The 24700-nt window shown below is 35.1% G+C and overlaps 1 protein-coding gene across 1 annotated transcript in view; it reads left to right on the plus strand.

Annotated features, from left to right (window-relative positions):
- Nucleotides 1-499: 499 nt before the first annotated feature.
- Nucleotides 500-24700, plus strand: part of LOC138714846 (beta-1,3-glucosyltransferase) — a 291403-nt gene continuing 267202 nt past the window's right edge. The window contains exon 1 of the mRNA XM_069847042.1: nucleotides 500-655. Within this exon, the coding sequence (XP_069703143.1) occupies nucleotides 637-655 (19 nt within the window). The 5' untranslated portion in view covers nucleotides 500-636. The remainder of the gene's footprint in view (nucleotides 656-24700) is intronic.

The raw sequence follows: 24700 nt of genomic DNA on the forward strand, positions 1-24700 counted from the left end.
ACAGGGCAGGTTAAACATCAACGAAAAAAAGAGTATGCAATAGAGCCTACCTTCATTTTTCCTCTTGCTCATTAGGCTAGTCTGCTGCATGTAGTTCACGTCGGAAATATCAATGAATTTGCATTTCTCCATATCTCTGTTCCAAAATCCAAGTTCCATTTCCATACGACAAAGACATTAGCCATAGCTTGTGTATTTTTGGTATTTTTTTTATAAAGATCTCTTTACGAATTTTTTTTCTTGGTTATTTCCGGAGTTAACTACAACATTTATGTTCAACATCTATTCATTTGTGTTTTTTATTTATTTATTTTTAGTTTGGGAGCGCGTATAGACCACTGTAATTTAGTTATAATCATAGAATATCTGCTTCAAAATAGAAAAGATTCGTACGCAAGAAACAAACGCTTACTACTCAATGATCCGTTCCGTCAATAAGGCCACGTGGATAAAAAAAACTCTCAATTCCCGCGTTGCATCATGATTGGCTACCGGAAACAGCTGACGGCAGATGTAAATAAACAACATGGTTGCCGTCGTGTGAATATAATCATGTTCTCGCTTTTATAGACAGTTAACCTATAAGATCGGCTTAATTATTTTTAGTGATGATAATTTTGTGTTTTCGAAGTCATTATGGAAGTGTCAAGTCAAGGTAATTTGTGTAAATTTATTTAATAAAGTGCCTTAACATATAAATTGTAATGGAAATGCTGACAAGCAATATATATTCATATAACATGAAGATTGAAGTGAAGATGAAGACTTAAGCATGATACATTCAATACGCATGTTGTATTTTAGTTTAATTAATCACATTTGAGTGTGCAGTAAATGTGACATGCAAAATAAAACCTATTATTTCATATTGTGTATGTAGCCTATACTAACATTACTGGAATGCTGATTTTGTTCAGGCTTATGTATGTGTATAAAGGACGAATTTTTCTGTTTTTGGCTGTACACACCAGTTCAGTTTAGCTAAATGTTCTGTGAACATAGCACAATATTTTCATTACACTGAAATGCTGTATTTATAAAGTTTTAAAGTTTTTAAACAGTTACACAGTTCTAGATATTAACCTTCCTGATGGGGTCCTGACTTGACAGTGGATATTTGTTTATTTTAACATAACCATATAATTACAGTATCCTATTTAATAGAGTCATTCCTCAGTTAATAAAACATAATCACACAAGGCCTACTCCTCGTTACCTATGTGCTGTATGACCAAAAAACCGTTAAATTTCGCATAAGTTTGTCAGAAACCATCCACAGAAAATTTGAGTGCAAGGTAGCATTAAAAGCTTAAACACAAATACCTTATTTTATGTCATCTTGACATGTATCTTCCTCTTAATTTTTTTTTTTATTTATTACTTCTGTATAATATATGAGAAAACGAAGACTACAATCCAAAGCCAAACGACAATTTTTCTTATGTTTAATATTTGGAGATTAGATAGGCCTACTTTCCTTGTTTAAAATTGTTATTTTAAGATCATGTTATAAGTAGGCCTATATCACTGAGTCTTCATTTGTTCAACGGTGGTCAGATTGACTCAAAATGACAAATGAAATTGAAAATTGGCACACAAATCTAAATAAGAAATTTACTTTACTTGCAGTCCCATGATATTTTGCTGTATAAGCCGCTATATTACAATTGCTAGCGAGAAGAGAAACTATGAGTAAGCCTAATTAAGTATGAAAATAGATAGATTATGTTCTCCGACTTTTATTGAAGAAATATATTTGAAGTATCGAGACTAATGCACTTATTAACAGGGTGGAGAAAAATCATGATTTTTTAAATTTAAATCAGTTTTTTTTATTTCGGTAAAATTGTTTTACTTGGATTGATTTAAGTAAACAAGGTACTGTTAATACTAATCATACCAATGACCAAACAGGAGTTCGAGTTTTTCCAGTTTTAAATAAAAAAAAAACATACTCGAAACAAATAAAACCAGAAGCTCCACAACTGAATAGTCAATCTCAAATACACAAGCCTAATATACCAATCAGACTCCTACTTAATTACATGTCTGCACCAGCATACAAGCTACCGCTAGCTAAATACATGGAAAGCATAATCAGGAGCAACATACAATTCACCAATCACACTGCAGTCAAGAACAACCCAGACTTAGTCAACCACATCAAGGACGAACACATACCCCATAATTCAACACTAGCATCGTTTGACATCACCAATCTATACACTCACTAACATACCCATACGTGAAACAATAAAAATACTAGAACATATGTTAAAAGACAACAACACATCACAACCCACAAATAGATGAAAACGCAGCAAATTATTTTCTTCATCTTGGATTGTGTCTGCTTATTAAAATGTTTGTATAGGAACACAAGTTTTGATGCTTTATCTATACCAAGCCTGTTGCGTAACTTAGAATGCACCAGGATGTAAAAAAATAATCAGATTTATTTGATTTAAATCGAATTTTTTTAAAAATAAATTTCGCTTATGTAAATCATTTGAAATTATTCTCAGATTGATGTATGCTTCAGTGTTTATGAAGTACCTAGGATGAATAATGAAGAATCAATCTACATGCTGTGTTTTAATAATAATTTGAATTGGGATATGATACATTATAACATATTTTTGAACCAGTTCTTCTGTCTTACAGCTGAATGCAGCAGAAGGAACTGTTTGTTGTTTATCTAAGTCTTCTTTCTGTTTTTTATTTGTTCGGTTGACAAAGGGATTAAACTGACTTTACTTAATTTTTAGATATGGTCTCTCAGTGGACAGGTGATCCGTAACTAATGATCTCTCTTGTTTTGATACTGAAGGTGCAACTACTGGGCCTATCTATAAATTTTGGTCTTCATTGTCAGGTATTGGAGTAGGCCTATCCTAATTTTTTTCTTTTTTTATATTTTATGCTGTTACATTTTTGAATATGTAACTTCATTGTAGCAACTAATGCTTGCATTTCTAAACAATATGATTTGCATTTAGCTTTTATGCCTTTTCCACTTGAAGTGGGAAAAACTAAACAATTTTTAATTCTCTCCAAACTGGATCAGGTTTTCGGCCTGGATTATTTATTTTAAATTAACAGCAAAGTTCTTGCTACACTTTTGCAAACAAAAAACTTAATACACTCAATAAAGTGACTCTTCTCTTAGCATAACAAGTTACTACGAGATGTTAACTCAAAAATGACATAAAACAAACTGAAAAGAATAACAGCACTTTGAATTTGAACATCAATGGACTACAGCATTAGACAGCTCTATAAGAAAGCGAACTGATTTTAATTATTTACCCACTTGGTATGTCATTGTCAATATATAGGATGTATCTGTAAATTATTACTTTTCAAAAAGTAATAACAAACATAACTTTAAAAAATAATTAACTGATTTTTATAATAAAAATAATTTTTTTAAATCAGTGATTTATATAATAAAAATCAAGTGTTTAAAATCATGATTTAAATCACTCCACCCTGTTACATAATATATTCCTCCTCATTTTGTGTATCTGTGGTAATTCTTAAAAAGTCTACCATAATCAGAATGTTATTTGCAAAAATTGATCTTATTTTATCTCAAGTAAATTGGGTGATATTATTAGAGTCATGAGATTTTAAAACAACAGAAATAAGTTAAATTAATATTTTTTGGAGTATAAACAAGGAAGCAATAATTATGCTAATCGATGAAAATGAAACCAAATTCCAAGATGAAAGTGATTTGCAAGTAGTTCTACTAGTCTACATAACAAATAGAGCTTCAATAATTTCAAGCCTGCTTCGCAGGGAGCTTCTACCTGAAAGTCAGATTTGCATAAACTAGATCTTCATAAGAAAATTAAAACACTGTCTCCTTTTACCTTTGAAAAGAAAGTAAAAAGAAGCCAGTTATGTACAGTAGTGGCAAAAAAAAACCGGACCGACCCTTGTAGGTGATTTCAGAGCCTTGTTCACTCCAAAGCACGATAGACTGGTAACTAAGACTTTCGTCGTTCGAATCCTGCCTGGGAAGGAAACTTTTTTTTGTTCCTTATTCAAAATTTTTTTTTTTCCACTACTGTACATAAACAACAGCATTCTATCTTCATTACTGAGTGAGAAGTAGAAATAGGAGTGCAGCCATTTTTATATAGCCTATAGTATGTCAAACATGGTTTTTTTTTTACAAAAATGTAGCTTATTTTTGCACGAAATAAAATTTTGACAGACAATTTTAACATTAATGTGTAAATATTAGATAAGTTGAAGTAGGGTTAAACTGAAAATATTAAAGATAAAGTGGTATAAAAATAGTATATGCAGTCACAAAGATTGTACAAGTAGCTAGAAAAGTTTAAAGGAAAAATCTGGAATCTCTTTATCTTCTTTTTAAAACTACAAAACTTTTCATATTCACAGTTATTATGGAGTGTTTAATTTATATGCTGAATGAAAAATTATGAATACCAATGGGAGTTCTTCTACAATACTTCCATCACTATAAGATTGTCTTTTATTTTCCCCAGTCTCTCTAAATAGCCTACTGTTTACCCTTTCTGACTGCACTCGATCTGTCTACTATGCATGTAACTAGAGAACCAAAGTTGTAATTCCTTCTTCATTGTTCTATATACAATTTTAACACTTATATACTCACTGATTGACTTCATAACTCTTTACTGTGTTAATATAAGGAAAAAATTGCACAAAAATATATATGATTTCTATATAGCAAGTAGAGTGATTCAATTTACAAGCATAAACAGTTCATCTGTTGAGTAAAATTTATGAATATGGAAAAATTTTGTTTGTTCTGTTACAAACTTTTTCTCTTGGCCCTTCGAAGCTTTAAATAATTAGACATTACATAAGACTGTAATACATAAATAGTGAGCTCCTTTTATAACAGCTGAGATTAATAGAGGATAGATGGATATTTAATTTGTGTCTTGAATGCCTTGTATTGAAATTATTTATGTTCTGATTAGCACTAAAAATATATTGATTTTTAACATAAGACATCATCAGGGAAAGAATGTACTCACAACATAAGTTCAGGATTTCTAAATTTTCGATTATCTTTTCACGGAATGTCCTTTTATGCACATCTGTCATTGTCACTGGTTAATTAGAGCTACTTTATTTGCATTAAATCATTCATTAGCTTTAATGCTGTATTAGAAGTGCTAATAAGTAATCATATGGGTTGCAAGGAGTAGTGAAGTGCATTCCATAATCTCTCCTACTCAAATCCCATCCTCACCTTCCCATGGTGCAACCTGACCAAGTCACAGTGGTATAACAGTTTCATCAAAAATGAAGAAAGTACCTTTTCAGTATGCTAACCTGTCATGGCATGCATAAGCGTCCCCTAAGTGGTGAATGAGGGATATGGTCAGTGGAGTTGTCCGATAATAATCTTCCTGGCTAGGTCATATGAACACGCTAACCAAACGCAGGTGTGGTCCTCCAAACAGTTTGGGGGTTGCATGTAGGATAACCGTCATGTAACATAAAAACATGGTGTCTATATTTAAATGGTTGTTTTTTGCTACATCACTATTGTATATTGGAAATCAAAAGAGAGTTAATGGCTTTATTGCCAAGAACTCCGCATAAGTTAACATAAGTAATCATATTGTTTCCTTCAGGTAATCACACTTGTATAATCTGTTTGCAATATATCAATGAATGAGTAGGAGTTAAAATAAGGCCTTTGCCTAGACCAGCCATTTTCAATCTGTGTGCTGCAGCACAGTAGTGTGCCACGAATGATCCGCTGGTGTTGCATGAGAAAATGAAAACAATAAAATAAAGATAATATAAAAATGGGAAGTTTTGATAGTTCAGTCTTTGACTTATTTATTATAGCAAAATATCAAAAAAGTTATTTTTGCTATACATATTAGTGAACGTTTTCTCTCTTATTATGGGCATCATCAGACTAATAAGTAGATATCTATCTAAAGTAAGTAAATCTATATTAAACATATTGCAATGAACAAGTTAAAAAAATTAAAAACAACCATCAAATTAAAAAAATAAATGATTAAAATAATTGACCAGGATTGGATGTAAAAGTATTTTAAATTATGCATATTTAATAAAAACGTATTCTTCTCATATAGACTGTTTTTAGTACGTTTTTATAAAACATGCATAATTTCAAATAAATTTTACACGTAATCCTTGTCAATTATTTTAATCATTTATTTTTCAATTTGATGGTTGTTTTTAATTTTTTTAACTTGTTCATTGATTATGTTTAATATGGATTTACTTACGTTATATAGATATCTACTTATTAGTCTCATGATGCCCATAATAATGGCGAAAACGTTCACTAATATGTATTAGCAAAAATAGCTTTTTTGATATTTTGCTATAATAAATACGTCAAAGACTGAAGTATCAAAACTTCACATTTTTGTATTATCATTATATGACGTATTGAAATACACATAAAAATGAATTCAAAATTCAAATTTAAGTAAAGTAAAGGTTCTTGTTATAAATTAGAAAAAATAAAAGTGAAAACAGTAGTAAAAAGTGAGTCTACAAGAGTCAACTTTCAGCAAACGAGGCACAAATTCACAGTCAGTCAACTCAGTGTAGGTGTGCGTGTGGCAGAAAAGAGAATGACTGATGCGCAGCTAGGGTTGCCAGATCAGTAAGTTAGAATATCATACCAACCTTAAAAATATAGAATTTTACTCCTCTTTGTGAAAAAAAAATCGTATATTAAATATTCGTATCTCGACAAGACGTGCAATAATATTGTATGTTTTCATATTGCCTAAATAACAAATTAAGAAAATATACATAATACAATATATCGCACTAATATTGCATTGTAATAATTTTCTGTCATTAAATTTTACATTTATATAATAAACTCGAAATAAAAGTACAAAAAATATATGAATCGCTTCATAAAGAAAGGGCATCAGTCACATTTTTTTTCGAAATTGAGTTAACATTGAATTTCCCATCTTGGATGTTCAACACATCATTTTATCAAGAAAAGAAACCAGTCCAACATTTCTTTCATCGTGATATTGTGTTCGGAATGTGAATGTTTTGTAAAGGAAGGGGCATCGGTCCGGACAGTTTTTCTTCATTTCCCACAACTGGACTGATGCCCTTTCTTTATGAAGCGATTCATATATTAGTTCTACTTGTGAATAATGTGTATTTTGTTTCGGTGTTTCTCAACCTTTCTTGCCCCATGTACCCTTTCACCATTCATCTCAATATCATTCCCCCTATGTTGACTAAAAACAATACAAATAAAATTTAAAATATTTTATTTATATATTAATGCATATACATTTATCTGATTTATTTTTATTTTATAGTCCTTATACTCTCCTAAAACCCTCAAAATTTCCCCCTAGCTGGGAACCACTGGTTTAGATTATATGAGTGTGTCGCGGGATTTTAAATTACACCTTTAGTGTGCCACATGTTGAAAAAGGCTGAAAAAGTTGGTCTAGACACACGAATGATTTCTTAGGAAATTTAAAATGAATAAAAACTTTTGTGATGACAGAAATATATGGCATAAAATTTTCCTGAAGTGAAGTGCCTCAATGCCTTTTATGAAGGATGATTATGATGATGATGATGATGATGATGATTATTATTATTATTATTATAGTCTATTTCATTTATGTGCTAACCAACAGCATGTATCCAATAGTAGTTTAGCATAAAGTATACATTATTATTATGTATTAAGTATGTATTATCACAAAGTGTAAGCAGCTGCTCCTACTACCAACAACAATACCATCACCAACACCACTAATATTACGATCACCATTACCATTACTACTACAGCTGGCGCCAGCGTTTTTGGCGTGTGTTCTAGATATATAGTGTCCAGTTTGTGAGCATGTTGCTAGTGCAGCTGAGAATGGTACCACTTCCTATACACGTCACATCAGCCATTTGGCAAACACAGTTGTCAGACTGACTGCGGAAAATGTAAACCACAAATGTAACGTTCCCATTACTTATTTCGCACGCCAAAAACGGTGACGCGGACCACCACCACCACTAATATTACTACTACTATTACCATTACCACCACCATCACCACCAACAGTATTACTACCATCATCACCATCACTATTACTGTAACATAAATTTGTGATATGGATACATCTTAACACAGAGAAAAGAGATTTTGAGATTATGGATTATACTTCTCATACCTTGAACTGCGATATGTAACCAGTATTGTTAAGAAATTATTCGCAATTCATATTTGTTTAAAAATACAGAAGATAAAGAGAACAGTCAGATATTGCCGTCGGAAACGTGAAGTGTAACACTAATAATTAAACGAAGAATTCTTTTCTAATCTATGATATATTATACTATGAGAATACTAGAGACGACACAATGAAAATTAAGTAAATTTTTTTACAAGAATACATAAATGATAAGTAATTGTCAAAAGCAAATTAGGTCTATACATTGAAAGCATCGAATTCGCAGCCATGCATATTGGCATTATTAATGCATTTGGAGACTAGTGAAAGAAATTTTGAATTTCTATTATAGAAAAGTGTTTGAGCTCTCATATCTTCGTCGGAATACGTAATTATTAAATTTTAATAAAGAATCACAGGCGGACCTCGCAAAAGAATAGATAATCGAGGACATGGCGGATAGCATATAGGTTTCCACAATTAAAGTATTCGCATTTTCTCTCATAACTATACCCGGAATTAATAATAATAATAATAATAATAATAATAATAATAATAATAATAATAATACTGTAATAATAAAATTGCTATTACTATTTTTATTGGTATTATTTTTCGTAATTATTATTCTAATATTGTTATCTAATTATTATCGTATAAAATTTATTAATTCCTAACTCTTGCTCTACTGGACTACTTTACTCTGCATCATACCATTTGTATTTATGCAAATAAAATTAAGAAATTATTAAGATAAAGGTGTACTATGGTCATATTTTTAGCATGGAGTGACGTAACAGTAGTTCCATTCTTTTGTCTGTTCACGTGCCGCGACAGTATTTCTGAGACAGTTACAGGTGATAGTTCTATATGCTCCTGTTTGGGCAAAGGGTTTGTCAATGCATTAAACGTTAGATTCATCGCTCGAATTAATCAAGCCAAATGGCTTTCCCGTGTACCCGCACACTTGAAAAGCATGTTCTATCGTCAGTCTGTTTTTCGATACGGTACGTAAGGAAGTAAACACAGGCAAGCTCGCTATGGAGCACAGACAATCCTGATATACCACCGCCTTTGTCAATTTCAGCAGTAAATAATGCAAAATGCAAATTAAACGCTCAAGCCTCGGATAAGTCGGAATTCTGGGTCATCGAAACAAAGAGCGTTGTGGTTTTAGAGTTTGGTAAGTATAGGAATTGCAATTTTACTTAGTAATTTTTATTTTTCTTCTATTGCTATGCTGTGATTGATCGTCGCTGCTATCGTGATCGCGGTCACTATGATTATCTTCACCATCGTGGTCATATTCAATGTGATAGCTTTTGTCATCGCATTAGTAATAGTCGTGATTACACCACGGAACTTTATACACTAAAGAACCTGAAAATATCCATGCAACTATGCAGTAAAACGTGTTTAAATATGCGCTAAAAATTGAAATATATATATGCAGTAAAAAGTACACTTTAGAAGTTTCTTATATATATATATATATATATATATATATATATATATATATACAGGGTGTTTCAAAAATACGGGGCATAACTTCAGGTATGTATTTCCCACATACAGACAATCAAAATAGTTCATTACAACATGTGTCCGGAAATGCTTTATTTCCGAGCTATGGCCTTCACAACATTGAAATTCACCGGAACGTTTTTTCTTTCCGCAGGTCGTTGCCGTCAAAGGAGACATTAAGAGGGCACTCTGACAGTTCATTCCGAGGCGAAGGTTACATTCAGTGTTGTGTAGATACTTGGATCGAAGGTTTCCTGATCGATGGATAGGTAGAGGTGGCCCAATTGCTTGGCCTCCACGCTCACCTGATCTGAACCCTCTCGATTTCTACTTGTGGGGCCATTTAAAATCATTGGTTTATTCGTCTCCGGTGCCTGATTTGGAATCCCTTCGGAATCGAATTGTGGCTTGTTCTGAGGACATACGCAATACTCCTGGAGTTTGGGATCGTGTTCGCAGGTCAATGAGACATCGATGTGAGGTCTGTATTCAAGCAGGAGGTGGACATTTTGAACATCTTCTGTAATTACAACGACCTGCGGAAAGAAAACGTTCCGGTGAATTTCAACGTTGTGAAGGCCATAACTCGGAAATGAAGCATTTCCAGACACATGTTGTAATGAACTAATTTGATTGTCTACATGTGGGAAATACATACCTGAAATTATGCCCCGTATTTTTTAAACACCCTGTATATATATATAAATCCCACAAGGGTAGTTGCCCTTCAGTAAGGGTTGCCAAAATACACAGCATAGGCCTACTAAACAAATTATTTTCAAATGGAAGCTACCCTTGGGAAAGTACGTTTATTCAATAATTATTAGTAATCAGATAGAATATAAAGAAATTTAAGCTAGGTGTACAGGTGATTACGTAAAATCTGAACAAAATATTTCATTACGCCTACAGCAATAATTAAAAAAAAAATTTAAAGGAATTCCAAAAGGCTTAAAACATTCAACTGAGAATTTTGGAATTGTTGCCCTTGCTCCGAACAATAATCCAAATACTTCAAGCTGTCCTTGTATATGAAGGGCTCAGAGCCATAGTGGACCAAGCGCCATTTATTAAAAACGGAGAAAGCAAGGGTTAAAGTTAAGTGAATACCATAGTTTAATGAAGACTGACATATCATTTAGTTTTAATGTGTACACTTTATATTACTTGCTGTATGTTCCCATTGAATTATGGTAAAAACTTCATTTTAACCCATGTTTTCTACGGTTTTAGTAAATGGCGCTTGGCCCACTATGGTTCTGAACCCTTCATATGATAATAATCCCTAAAGTATTCAAATCGTAGGCTCATAGATGGTCTTCTTTTCTTCATGTACTGCTATGGGTTGTTCAACTACAGTTTCAAAGCGCACGGTGGGATCGATGATAATTGCTCTGTCATTTTCTCTATCAATGGCAATGATGTCAACTCGCCGAGAACTTCCATCTTTTGCAAGGCAGTGGACTTCTTGGTGAACCTCGAAGAAGGAAGGGAGACTTTTAGCAATAAGTTCTCGTATTGCATGGTGTCTAGTATTCCGGATGAGAGTTACATGTTGGCAGAATCCCAGGATGTGGGATAATAATTTAAAGTAATAAATGCCATCATGTTATCATTTTTATTAAATCTAATTTGTCTCCAATAAATCTTTTCTGCTACTTTTTTCTTTCGGGATGTCGGCCGTTAAATTTGTAAGCAGATCAATCATGCACTGGTTCTTCGCTTGGTTATGCAGTAAAACTTTAAGTGAAAATTTACACTTCGCTGTCTTCATTTTCGTAGATGTTTAAATAGCTAGATTCAGTTTTGTTTCTATTAGCGCACTAGCAACATTGTCGTCGCAGCAATTTCATGATCTCAACAACATGTGGCTTTATTGTCGCAGGTGTCTGAACATATTCATTTTTGGTTCTACGAAATGAGAGTACAGTAGCCTACGATTATTTAGTCCTGACAGTCGCCGGAGATGTGCGCCTGGGTCAGGCGAGTCCATTTAGTTATGCCAAGGGGTGTTTGGGTTAGTTACTCGCTTGCCTTTGGAGCGATTGGATGTCATTTGTGCAGGAGAGCGGTATGTTTCTAGTACAATTAAGCTGTAACTGCATTCCTTTACCGACCGCTCGCCCTTATCTCTGCTCGGAGCTCTCCCCACTACTCCTCTTTCGCGTCACTGAGCTGTCAGGACTAAATAATCGGTCTGTAACAGTCTGAATGATATCTAGGCGACGCGTACTTTCGCCCTGGCTTCTGAAACATTAAACTTACACGGCTAAAATGTACGTACAGATACGAAAATAAAATGTGGAGCTCCCTTATTGTACGAAGAAGAGTCAAAAAGTAACCTTCATAATTGTTTTATTAATTGAAAATGTACACTAAGATTAAAAACAATCACTTTTCAACATAGTATAACAGGAATACTTGCATTGAACGTAGTGGGGACTATGTTGAGAAGTAATGAAGTATTTGTAATCTAATTGTACATATTGAATTAATAAAACAATTATTAAAGTTACTTTTTGACTCTCCTCGTAAAAGTTTCACTTATAACACACTGCGCATGTGCAGTAAACAGGAGCCCCTGTATATATGCTACTTGTGGACAGTCGTGTGAAATTGTTGTCTACATACAGTTGGACTCCCATCAAGACTAGCTCCAAAATTTAATTCCGTATCTGTACACAGATTCATGTTAAAGTGAAAAACGACTCAATCTATACATTAGGGCAGAGGCGGACAAAATGTAAGAAAATTGATGCAGCCTGCATTACAACAAAATGACAAGGTGGGGAGAGCAAGAAATACAGCACTGATATCTACGGTTGGTTTTGTTTTCCTTTGGCAGGTAGCCTGACTTCACGGCGATCACAGAGTTTGTTTTGTGTTGCAATACACATTTTGCCCACCTATGCATTAGGGAGAAGTATCGATTGTCGTCACAGCAGTTTTATGTCCTCAACAGTAATTAACGAATTATTGGTTTTATTTTTCACATACTCCTTCTTATTCTCAGTTTTATCACAGAGAAATTTTGAAATTAGTAATAAATCGAGAAAAACAAGGAAAGATGTTAATATATGCACTTAAACATGCAAAATAAAAATAATCTTCGAAATATGCACTTGGGCAAAATAAAGTTGGCTTAATTCGAACATAAAAATCATGATCGGCAAAGATTTACTTTTAATTTTTCAATATGCCAAATCAATAAAGAAACAAGCAATTGTATAAAGTTCCGCGGTGTAGTCATGATCTTCGTCTTCATTGTAACCATGCCATCATGATCTTCGCCGCCATCGTGATTGTGTATAATGCTCTTTGTCGCCATTGTGATTTTGTATCATGATCTTGGTCTCCGTCATGACAGAGTAGGCCTATCATGATCTCCATTGCCATCATGAGCTTCGTAGCTCCTACCATCATCATTGTGATCACAATAGGCATCATTTTAATTGTCAAAATCATGACTATCAACATCATTAACATTGTCACCGTCATGATTATCAAAATCATAAACATCAACATCGTGCTTATCAAAATTGAAAGCATAGTCAGTCATGGTAGTGAGAAACAAACATTGTCACCATCATGCTCGTCAAAGTTATGGATATCGCCTGAATTCCTAACGTCGAAATAAAAACATCATCAACCACATGCTTGTCAAAAATGATTGTTATTGTCAAAATTATGAACATCGTCATCATAGTTATCGTCAAAGTGAACATCATCAGCACTGTTATCATCACAATGATGAACATTGTCACCATTGTTACTGTCAAAATGATGAACGTCATAGTTATCGTCAAAGTGAACATCGTCAGCACTGTTATCGTCAAAATGATGAACATCGTCACCATTGTTATTGTCAAAATTATGAGCATCGTCATTATAGATATCGTCAAAATGATGAACATTGTCACCACTGTTATCGTGAAAATGATGGACATCGTCACCATTGTTATTGTCAGAATTATTAGCATCGTCATTATACAGTAGTTATCGTCAAAATGATGAACATTGTCACCATTGTTACTGTCAAAATGATGAACATCGTCATCATAGTTATCATCAAAGTGAACATCGTCAGCACTGTTATCATCAAAATGATGAACATTGTCAGCATTGTTACCGTCAAAATGATGAACAACGTCAGTACTGCTATCGTCAAAATGATGAATATCGTCACCATTGTTATCGTCAAAATGATGAACATTGTCACCATTGTTATTGTCAAAATTATTAGCATCGTCAGTGTAGTTATAGTCAAAATGATGAACTTCGTCACCATTGTTATTGACAAAATTACGAGTATCGTCATATAGTTATCGTCAAAATGATGAACACTGTCACCACTGTTATCGTCAAAATGATGAACACTGTCACCATTGTTATTGTCAAAATTATTAGCATCGTCATTATAGTTATCGTCAAAACGAACATTGTCACCATTGTTACTGTCAAAATGATGAACATCGTCATCATAGTTATCGTCAAAGTGAACATCATCAGCACTGTTATCATCAAAATGATGAACATCGTCAGCACTGTTATCATCAAAATGATGAACATCGTCAGCAGTTATCGTCAAAATGATGAACATCGTCAGCAGTTATCGTCAAAATGATGAACATCGTCAGCACTGTTATCATCAAAATGATGAACATAGTCATCATAGTTATCGTCAAAGTGAACATCGTCAGCACTGTTATCGTCAAAATGATGAACATCGTCACCATTGTTATCGTCAAAATGATGATCATCGTCAGCACTGTTATCGTCAAAATGATGAACATCGTCAGCACTGGTATCGTCAAAATGATGAACATCGTCAGCACTGTTATCGTCAAAATGATGAACATCGTCAGCACTGGTATCGTCAAAATGATGAACATCGTCAGCACTGCTATCGTCAAAATGAACATCGTCAGCACTGCTATCGTCAAAATGATGAACATCGTCAGCACTGGTATCGTCAAAATGATGAACATCGTCAGCACTGTTATCGTCAAAATGAACATCGTCAGCACTGTTATCGTCAAAATGATGAACATCGTCAGCACTGTTATCGTCAAAATGATGAACATCGTCAGCACTGTTATCGTCAAAATGATGAACATCGTCAGCACTGGTATCGTCAAAATGAACATCGTCAGCACTGTTATCGTCAAAATGATGAACATCGTCAGCACTGTTATCGTCAAAATGATGAACATCGTCAGCACTGTTATCGTCAAAATGATGAACATCGTCACCATTGTTATCGTCAAAATGATGATCATCGTCAGCACTGTTATCGTCAAAATGATGAACATCGTCAGCACTGGTATCGTCAAAATGATGAACATCGTCAGCACTGTTATCGTCAAAATGATGAACATCGTCACCATTGTTATCGTCAAAATGATGATCATCGTCAGCACTGTTATCGTCAAAATGATGAACATCGTCAGCACTGGTATCGTCAAAATGATGAACATCGTCAGCACTGTTATCGTCAAAATGATGAACATCGTTAGCACTGTTATCGTCAAAATGATGATCATCGTCAGCACTGTTATCGTCAAAATGATGAACATCGTCAGCACTGGTATCGTCAAAATGATGATCACCGTCAGCACTGTTATCGTCAAAATGATGAACATCGTCAGCACTGGTATCGTCAAAATGATGATCATCGTCAGCACTGTTATCGTCAAAATGATGAACATCGTCAGCACTGGTATCGTCAAAATGATGAACATCGTCAGCACTGCTATCGTCAAAATGAACATCGTCACCATTGTTATCGTCAAAATGATGAACATTGTCACCATTGTTACTATCAAAATGATGAACATCGTCAGCAGTTATCGTCAAAATGATGAACATCGTCAGCAGTTATCGTCAAAATGATGAACATCGTCAGCACTGTTATCATCAAAATGATGAACATCGTCAGCACTGTTATCGTCAAAATGATGATCATCGTCAGCACTGTTATCGTCAAAATGATGAACATCGTCAGCACTGGTATCGTCAAAATGATGAACATCGTCAGCACTGTTATCGTCAAAATGATGAACATCGTCAGCACTGCTATCGTCAAAATGAACATCGTCACCATTGTTATCGTCAAAATGATGAACATTGTCACCATTGTTACTATCAAAATGATGAACATCGTCAGCAGTTATCGTCAAAATGATTAACATCGTCAGCAGTTATCGTCAAAATGAACATCGTCAGCACTGTTATCATCAAAATGATGAACATCGTCAGCACTGCTATCGTCAAAATGATGAACATCGTCAGCACTGGTATCGTCAAAATGATGATCATTGTCAGCACTGTTATCGTCAAAATGATGAACATCGTCAGCACTGGTATCGTCAAAATGATGATCATCGTCAGCACTGTTATCGTCAAAATGATGAACATCGTCAGCACTGGTATCGTCAAAATGATGAACATCGTCAGCACTGTTATCGTCAAAATGATGAACATCGTCAGCACTGCTATCGTCAAAATGAACATCGTCACCACTGTTATCGTCAAAATGATGAACATTGTCACCATTGTTACTATCAAAATGATGAACATCGTCAGCAGTTATCGTCAAAATGATGAACATCGTCAGCAGTTATAGTCAAAATGATGAACATCGTCAGCACTGTTATCATCAAAATGATGAACATCGTCAGCACTGTTATCGTCAAAATGATGATCATCGTCAGCACTGTTATCGTCAAAATGATGAACATCGTCAGCACTGGTATCGTCAAAATGATGAACATCGTCAGCACTGTTATCGTCAAAATGATGAACATCGTCAGCACTGCTATCGTCAAAATGAACATCGTCACCATTGTTATCGTCAAAATGATGAACATTGTCACCATTGTTACTATCAAAATGATGAACATCGTCAGCAGTTATCGTCAAAATGATGAACATCGTCAGCAGTTATCGTCAAAATGATGAACATCGTCAGCACTGTTATCATCAAAATGATGAACATCGTCAGCACTGCTATCGTCAAAATGATGATCATCGTCAGCACTGTTATCGTCAAAATGATGAACATCGTCAGCACTGGTATCGTCAAAATGATGAACATCGTCAGCACTGTTATCGTCAAAATGAACATCGTCACCATTGTTACTATCAAAATGATGAACATCGTCAGCAGTTATCGTCAAAATGATGAACATCGTCAGCAGTTATCGTCAAAATGATGAACATCGTCAGCACTGTTATCATCAAAATGATGAACATCGTCAGCAGTGTTATCGTCAAAATGATGAACATCGTCAGCACTGGTATCGTCAAAATGATGAACATCGTCAGCACTGTTATCGTCAAAATGATGAACATCGTCAGCACTGCTATCGTCAAAATGAACATCGTCACCATTGTTATCGTCAAAATGATGAACATTGTCACCATTGTTACTATCAAAATGATGAACATCGTCAGCAGTTATCGTCAAAATGATGAACATCGTCAGCAGTTATCGTCAAAATGATGAACATCGTCAGCACTGTTATCATCAAAATGATGAACATCGTCAGCACTGTTATCGTCAAAATGATGATCATCGTCAGCACTGTTATCGTCAAAATTATGAGCATCGTCATTATAGATATCGTCAAAATGATGAACATTGTCACCACTGTTATCGTGAAAATGATGGACATCGTCACCATTGTTATTGTCAGAATTATTAGCATCGTCATTATACAGTAGTTATCGTCAAAATGATGAACATTGTCACCATTGTTACTGTCAAAATGATGAACATCGTCATCATAGTTATCATCAAAGTGAACATCGTCAGCACTGTTATCATCAAAATGATGAACATTGTCAGCATTGTTACCGTCAAAATGATGAACAACGTCAGTACTGCTATCGTCAAAATGATGAATATCGTCACCATTGTTATCGTCAAAATGATGAACATTGTCACCATTGTTATTGTCAAAATTATTAGCATCGTCAGTGTAGTTATAGTCAAAATGATGAACTTCGTCACCATTGTTATTGACAAAATTACGAGTATCGTCATATAGTTATCGTCAAAATGATGAACACTGTCACCACTGTTATCGTCAAAATGATGAACACTGTCACCATTGTTATTGTCAAAATTATTAGCATCGTCATTATAGTTATCGTCAAAACGAACATTGTCACCATTGTTACTGTCAAAATGATGAACATCGTCATCATAGTTATCGTCAAAGTGAACATCATCAGCACTGTTATCATCAAAATGATGAACATCGTCAGCACTGTTATCATCAAAATGATGAACATCGTCAGCAGTTATCGTCAAAATGATGAACATCGTCAGCAGTTATCGTCAAAATGATGAACATCGTCAGCACTGTTATCATCAAAATGATGAACATAGTCATCATAGTTATCGTCAAAGTGAACATCGTCAGCACTGTTATCGTCAAAATGATGAACATCGTCACCATTGTTATCGTCAAAATGATGATCATCGTCAGCACTGTTATCGTCAAAATGATGAACATCGTCAGCACTGGTATCGTCAAAATGATGAACATCGTCAGCACTGTTATCGTCAAAATGATGAACATCGTCAGCACTGGTATCGTCAAAATGATGAACATCGTCAGCACTGTTATCGTCAAAATGATGAACATCGTCAGCACTGGTATCGTCAAAATGATGAACATCGTCAGCACTGCTATCGTCAAAATGAACATCGTCAGCACTGCTATCGTCAAAATGATGAACATCGTCAGCCCTGGTATCGTCAAAATGATGAACATCGTCAGCACTGTTATCGTCAAAATGAACATCGTCAGCACTGTTATCGTCAAAATGATGAACATCGTCAGCACTGTTATCGTCAAAATGATGAACATCGTCAGCACTGTTATCGTCAAAATGATGAACATCGTCAGCACTGGTATCGTCAAAATGAACATCGTCAGCACTGTTATCGTCAAAATGATGAACATCGTCAGCACTGTTATCGTCAAAATGATGAACATCGTCACCATTGTTATCGTCAAAATGATGATCATCGTCAGCACTGTTATCGTCAAAATGATGAACATCGTCAGCACTGGTATCGTCAAAATGATGAACATCGTCAGCACTGTTATCGTCAAAATGATGAACATCGTCACCATTGTTATCGTCAAAATGATGATCATCGTCAGCACTGTTATCGTCAAAATGATGAACATCGTCAGCACTGGTATCGTCAAAATGATGAACATCGTCAGGACTGTTATCGTCAAAATGATGAACATCGTCAGCACTGTTATCGTCAAAATGATGATCATCGTCAGCACTGTTATCGTCAAAATGATGAACATCGTCAGCACTGGTATCGTCAAAATGATGATCACCGTCAGCACTGTTATCGTCAAAATGATGAACATCGTCAGCACTGGTATCGTCAAAATGATGATCATCGTCAGCACTGTTATCGTCAAAATGATGAACATCGTCAGCACTGGTATCGTCAAAATGATGAACATCGTCAGCACTGTTATCGTCAAAATGATGAACATCGTCAGCACTGCTATCGTCAAAATGAACATCGTCACCATTGTTATCGTCAAAATGATGAACATTGTCACCATTGTTACTATCAAAATGATGAACATCGTCAGCAGTTATCGTCAAAATGATGAACATCGTCAGCAGTTATCGTCAAAATGATGAACATCGTCAGCACTGTTATCATCAAAATGATGAACATCGTCAGCATTGTTATCGTCAAAATGATGATCATCGTCAGCACTGTTATCGTCAAAATGATGAACATCGTCAGCACTGGTATCGTCAAAATGATGAACATCGTCAGCACTGTTATCGTCAAAATGATGAACATCGTCAGCACTGCTATCGTCAAAATGAACATCGTCACCATTGTTATCGTCAAAATGATGAACATTGTCACCATTGTTACTATCAAAATGATGAACATCGTCAGCAGTTATCGTCAAAATGATGAACATCGTCAGCAGTTATAGTCAAAATGATGAACATCGTCAGCACTGTTATCATCAAAATGATGAACATCGTCAGCACTGTTATCGTCAAAATGATGATCATCGTCAGCACTGTTATCGTCAAAATGATGAACATCGTCAGCACTGGTATCGTCAAAATGATGAACATCGTCAGCACTGTTATCGTCAAAATGATGAACATCGTCAGCACTGCTATCGTCAAAATGAACATCGTCACCATTGTTATCGTCAAAATGATGAACATTGTCACCATTGTTACTATCAAAATGATGAACATCGTCAGCAGTTATCGTCAAAATGATGAACATCGTCAGCAGTTATCGTCAAAATGATGAACATCGTCAGCACTGTTATCATCAAAATGATGAACATCGTCAGCACTGCTATCGTCAAAATGATGATCATCGTCAGCACTGTTATCGGCAAAATGATGAACATCGTCAGCACTGGTATCGTCAAAATGATGAACATCGTCAGCACTGTTATCGTCAAAATGAACATCGTCACCATTGTTACTATCAAAATGATGAACATCGTCAGCAGTTATCGTCAAAATGATGAACATCGTCAGCAGTTATCGTCAAAATGATGAACATCGTCAGCACTGTTATCATCAAAATGATGAACATCGTCAGCACTGTTATCGTCAAAATGATGAACATCGTCAGCACTGTTATCGTCAAAATGATGAACATCGTCAGCACTGGTATCGTCAAAATGATGAACATCGTCAGCACTGTTATCGTCAAAATGATGAACATCGTCAGCACTGTTATCGTCAAAATGATGAACATCGTCACCATTGTTATCGTCAAAATGATGAACATTGTCACCATTGTTACTATCAAAATGATGAACATCGTCAGCAGTTATCGTCAAAATGATGAACATCGTCAGCAGTTATCGTCAAAATGATGAACATCGTCAGCACTGTTATCATCAAGATGATGAACATCGTCAGCACTGTTATCGTCAAAATGATGATCATCGTCAGCACTGTTATCGTCAAAATGATGAACATCGTCAGCACTGGTATCGTCAAAATGATGAACATCGTCAGCACTGTTATCGTCAAAATGATGAACTTCGTCAGCACTGCTATCGTCAAAATGAACATCGTCACCATTGTTATCGTCAAAATGATGAACATTGTCATCAAAATGATGAACATCGTCAGCAGTTATCGTCAAAATGATGAACATCGTCAGCAGTTATCGTCAAAATGATGAACATCGTCAGCACTGTTATCATCAAAATGATGAACATCGTCAGCACTGTTATCGTCAAAATGATGATCATCGTCAGCACTGTTATCGTCAAAATGATGAACATCGTCAGCACTGGTATCGTCAAAATGATGAACATCGTCAGCACTGCTATCGTCAAAATGAACATCGTCACCATTGTTATCGTCAAAATGATGAACATTGTCACCATTGTTACTATCAAAATGATGAACATCGTCAGCAGTTATCGTCAAAATGATGAACATCGTCAGCAGTTATCGTCAAAATGATGAACATCGTCAGCACTGTTATCATCAAAATGATGAACATCGTCAGCACTGCTATCGTCAAAATGATGAACATCGTCAGCACTGGTATCGTCAAAATGATGATCATCGTCAGCACTGTTATCGTCAAAATGATGAACATCGTCAGCACTGGTATCGTCAAAATGATGATCATCGTCAGCACTGTTATCGTCAAAATGATGAACATCGTCAGCACTGGTATCGTCAAAATGATGAACATCGTCAGCACTGTTATCGTCAAAATGATGAACATCGTCAGCACTGCTATCGTCAAAATGAACATCGTCACCATTGTTATCGTCAAAATGATGAATATTGTCACCATTGTTACTATCAAAATGATGAACATCGTCAGCAGTTATCGTCAAAATGATGAACATCGTCAGCAGTTATCGTCAAAATGATGAACATCGTCAGCACTGTTATCATCAAAATGATGAACATCGTCAGCACTGTTATCGTCAAAATGATGATCATCGTCAGCACTGTTATCGTCAAAATGATGAACATCGTCAGCACTGGTATCGTCAAAATGATGAACATCGTCAGCACTGTTATCGTCAAAATGATGAACATCGTCAGCACTGCTATCGTCAAAATGAACATCGTCACCATTGTTATCGTCAAAATGATGAACATTGTCACCATTGTTACTATCAAAATGATGAACATCGTCAGCAGTTATCGTCAAAATGATGAACATCGTCAGCAGTTATCGTCAAAATGATGAAAATCGTCAGCACTGTTATCATCAAAATGATGAACATCGTCAGCACTGCTATCGTCAAAATGATGATCATCGTCAGCACTGTTATCGTCAAAATGATGAACATCGTCAGCACTGCTATCGTCAAAATGAACATCGTCACCATTGTTACTATCAAAATGATGAACATCGTCAGCAGTTATCGTCAAAATGATGAACATCGTCAGCAGTTATCGTCAAAATGATGAACATCGTCAGCAGTTATCGTCAAAATGATGAACATCGTCAGCACTGTTATCATCAAAATGATGAACATCGTCACCATTGTTACTATCAAAATGATGAACATCGTCAGCAGTTATCGTCAAAATGATGAACATCGTCAGCAGTTATCGTCAAAATGATGAACATCGTCAGCACTGCTATCGTCAAAATGATGATCATCGTCAGCACTGTTATCGTCAAAATGATGAACATCGTCAGCACTGTTATCGTCAAAATGAACATCGTCACCATTGTTACTATCAAAATGATGAACATCGTCAGCAGTTGTCGTCAAAATGATGAACATCGTCAGCAGTTATCGTCAAAATGATGAACATCGTCAGCACTGTTATCATCAAAATGATGAACATCGTCAGCACTGTTATCGTCAAAATGATGAACATCGTCAGCACTGGTATCGTCAAAATGATGAACATCGTCAGCACTGCTATCGTCAAAATGATGAACATCGTCAGCACTGCTATCGTCAAAATGAACATCGTCACCATTGTTATCGTCAAAATGATGAACATTGTCACCATTGTTACTATCAAAATGATGAACATCGTCAGCAGTTATCGTCAAAATGATGAACATCGTCAGCAGTTATCGTCAAAATGATGAACATCGTCAGCACTGTTATCATCAAAATGATGAACATCGTCAGCACTGGTATCGTCAAAATGATGAACATCGTCAGCACTGCTATCGTCAAAATGAACATCGTCACCATTGTTATCGTCAAAATGATGAACATTGTCACCATTGTTACTATCAAAATGATGTACATCGTCAGCAGTTATCGTCAAAATGATGAACATCGTCAGCAGTTATCGTCAAAATGATGAACATCGTCAGCACTGTTATCATCAAAATGATGAACATCGTCAGCACTGCTATCGTCAAAATGATGAACATCGTCACCATTGTTATCGTCAAAATTATGAACATTGTCACCATTGTTACTATCAAAATGATGAACATCGTCATCATAGTTATCGTCAAAGTGAACATCGTCAGCAGTTATCGTCAAAATGATGAACATCGTCAGCAGTTATCGTCAAAATGATGAACATCGTCAGCACTGTTATCGTCAAAAGTGATGAACATCGTCACCACTGTTCTCGTCAAAATGATGAAGATCGTCACCTTTATTATCGTCAAAATTTTTAGTAGTGTCACAGTTACGATTATCAAAATCATGAACGGTATCACCATCGTGTTCGTCAAAATCCTGGTCATAGTTTGCATAGTCGTGTTCGTCAAAATCATAAACATAATTATCAACATGCTCGACAAAATCGTAAACATCACCACCACGATCGCCGTGATCACCAAGAGTAATAATGTCCTTAGTATTATAATTATCGTCACCATCGTGATCTTTCTAAGTTCAACACTATCGTCACCAACATGGCCGCAACCAGTATAGTGGTAGTCATCAGGAAAGTAAAAGCTCCATTGCACTGCAGGCAATTCCAGCTTTTGCCTTTTACTATAATATTGGAGGGTTTGTTATTTGGGACAGGAGACTGCTAAATCATTGATTATATAATTGCACCAATTAGTACAGTTAATTTGACTACGTGGTTATGTGATTTATTTGCCCATAGGAATGTAACTTTTTTTGTATCTGAATTTCCATTTCAAATTACAACGTTCCATCCTACTAATGAATATGAATACCGTGACTCCCATTTTATTTTACGTAATAAAGAAGTATGCAAAAAGTAAGGAAACAATTAAGTGGTAGAGTTTTGACTACAAATGCAGCATATCTGGCGTACCTCCCTTCTGCAGCAGATTGTGCTTTTCGTGTGCGATGTAAACCATATCACAAATAATTTTTTAGTGTAATGTAGAATCGGGAATCTCATACGAGTGAGGTAAAAAGTTCAATCCTTGAAGGCAGATGTTTGTTAATAAAATATGCATAACAGATTAAACGAGCTTGCAAATATTTAATAAGTAACTGTCAAAATATAAACATAAATACTCGTAAAACACAAATATGATCCTACTACACGGAACTGGTTGCAGGCCGTTCTAATGAGAATCACTGTTGACATATTATTTCGGAGACTTGAAATTTTAACTGTACCATCTTTGTATATTTTAAGTTGTTTAATGTAAGTACAAACAAATATAAATAATTTAATTACAAATAGCTCAGTGCATAACTATTCAACTAGGCATAAAAATGATTTAAGAAAAGGACAATGTAACTACACTACTACTAATAGCAGCTTTGTAGAGATTTGTAAAATGTTATATAATGTTTTACCAGATAATATTAGACATTTAAGGTTGAGGCTTTTTAAGAAAGAAATTAAAAATAAATTAATAGACTTGTCCATAATATTAGAGAGTATTTTAATTCTATGTAGCTGTGTACCTATTATAAAATGTGATTATTTCCTTGTATGCAACTTATGAATCTTATGTGTCTTATTGC

This window comes from Periplaneta americana, chromosome 15 (genome assembly GCF_040183065.1).
Source record: "Periplaneta americana isolate PAMFEO1 chromosome 15, P.americana_PAMFEO1_priV1, whole genome shotgun sequence".
NCBI lineage: Eukaryota > Metazoa > Arthropoda > Insecta > Blattodea > Blattidae > Periplaneta > Periplaneta americana.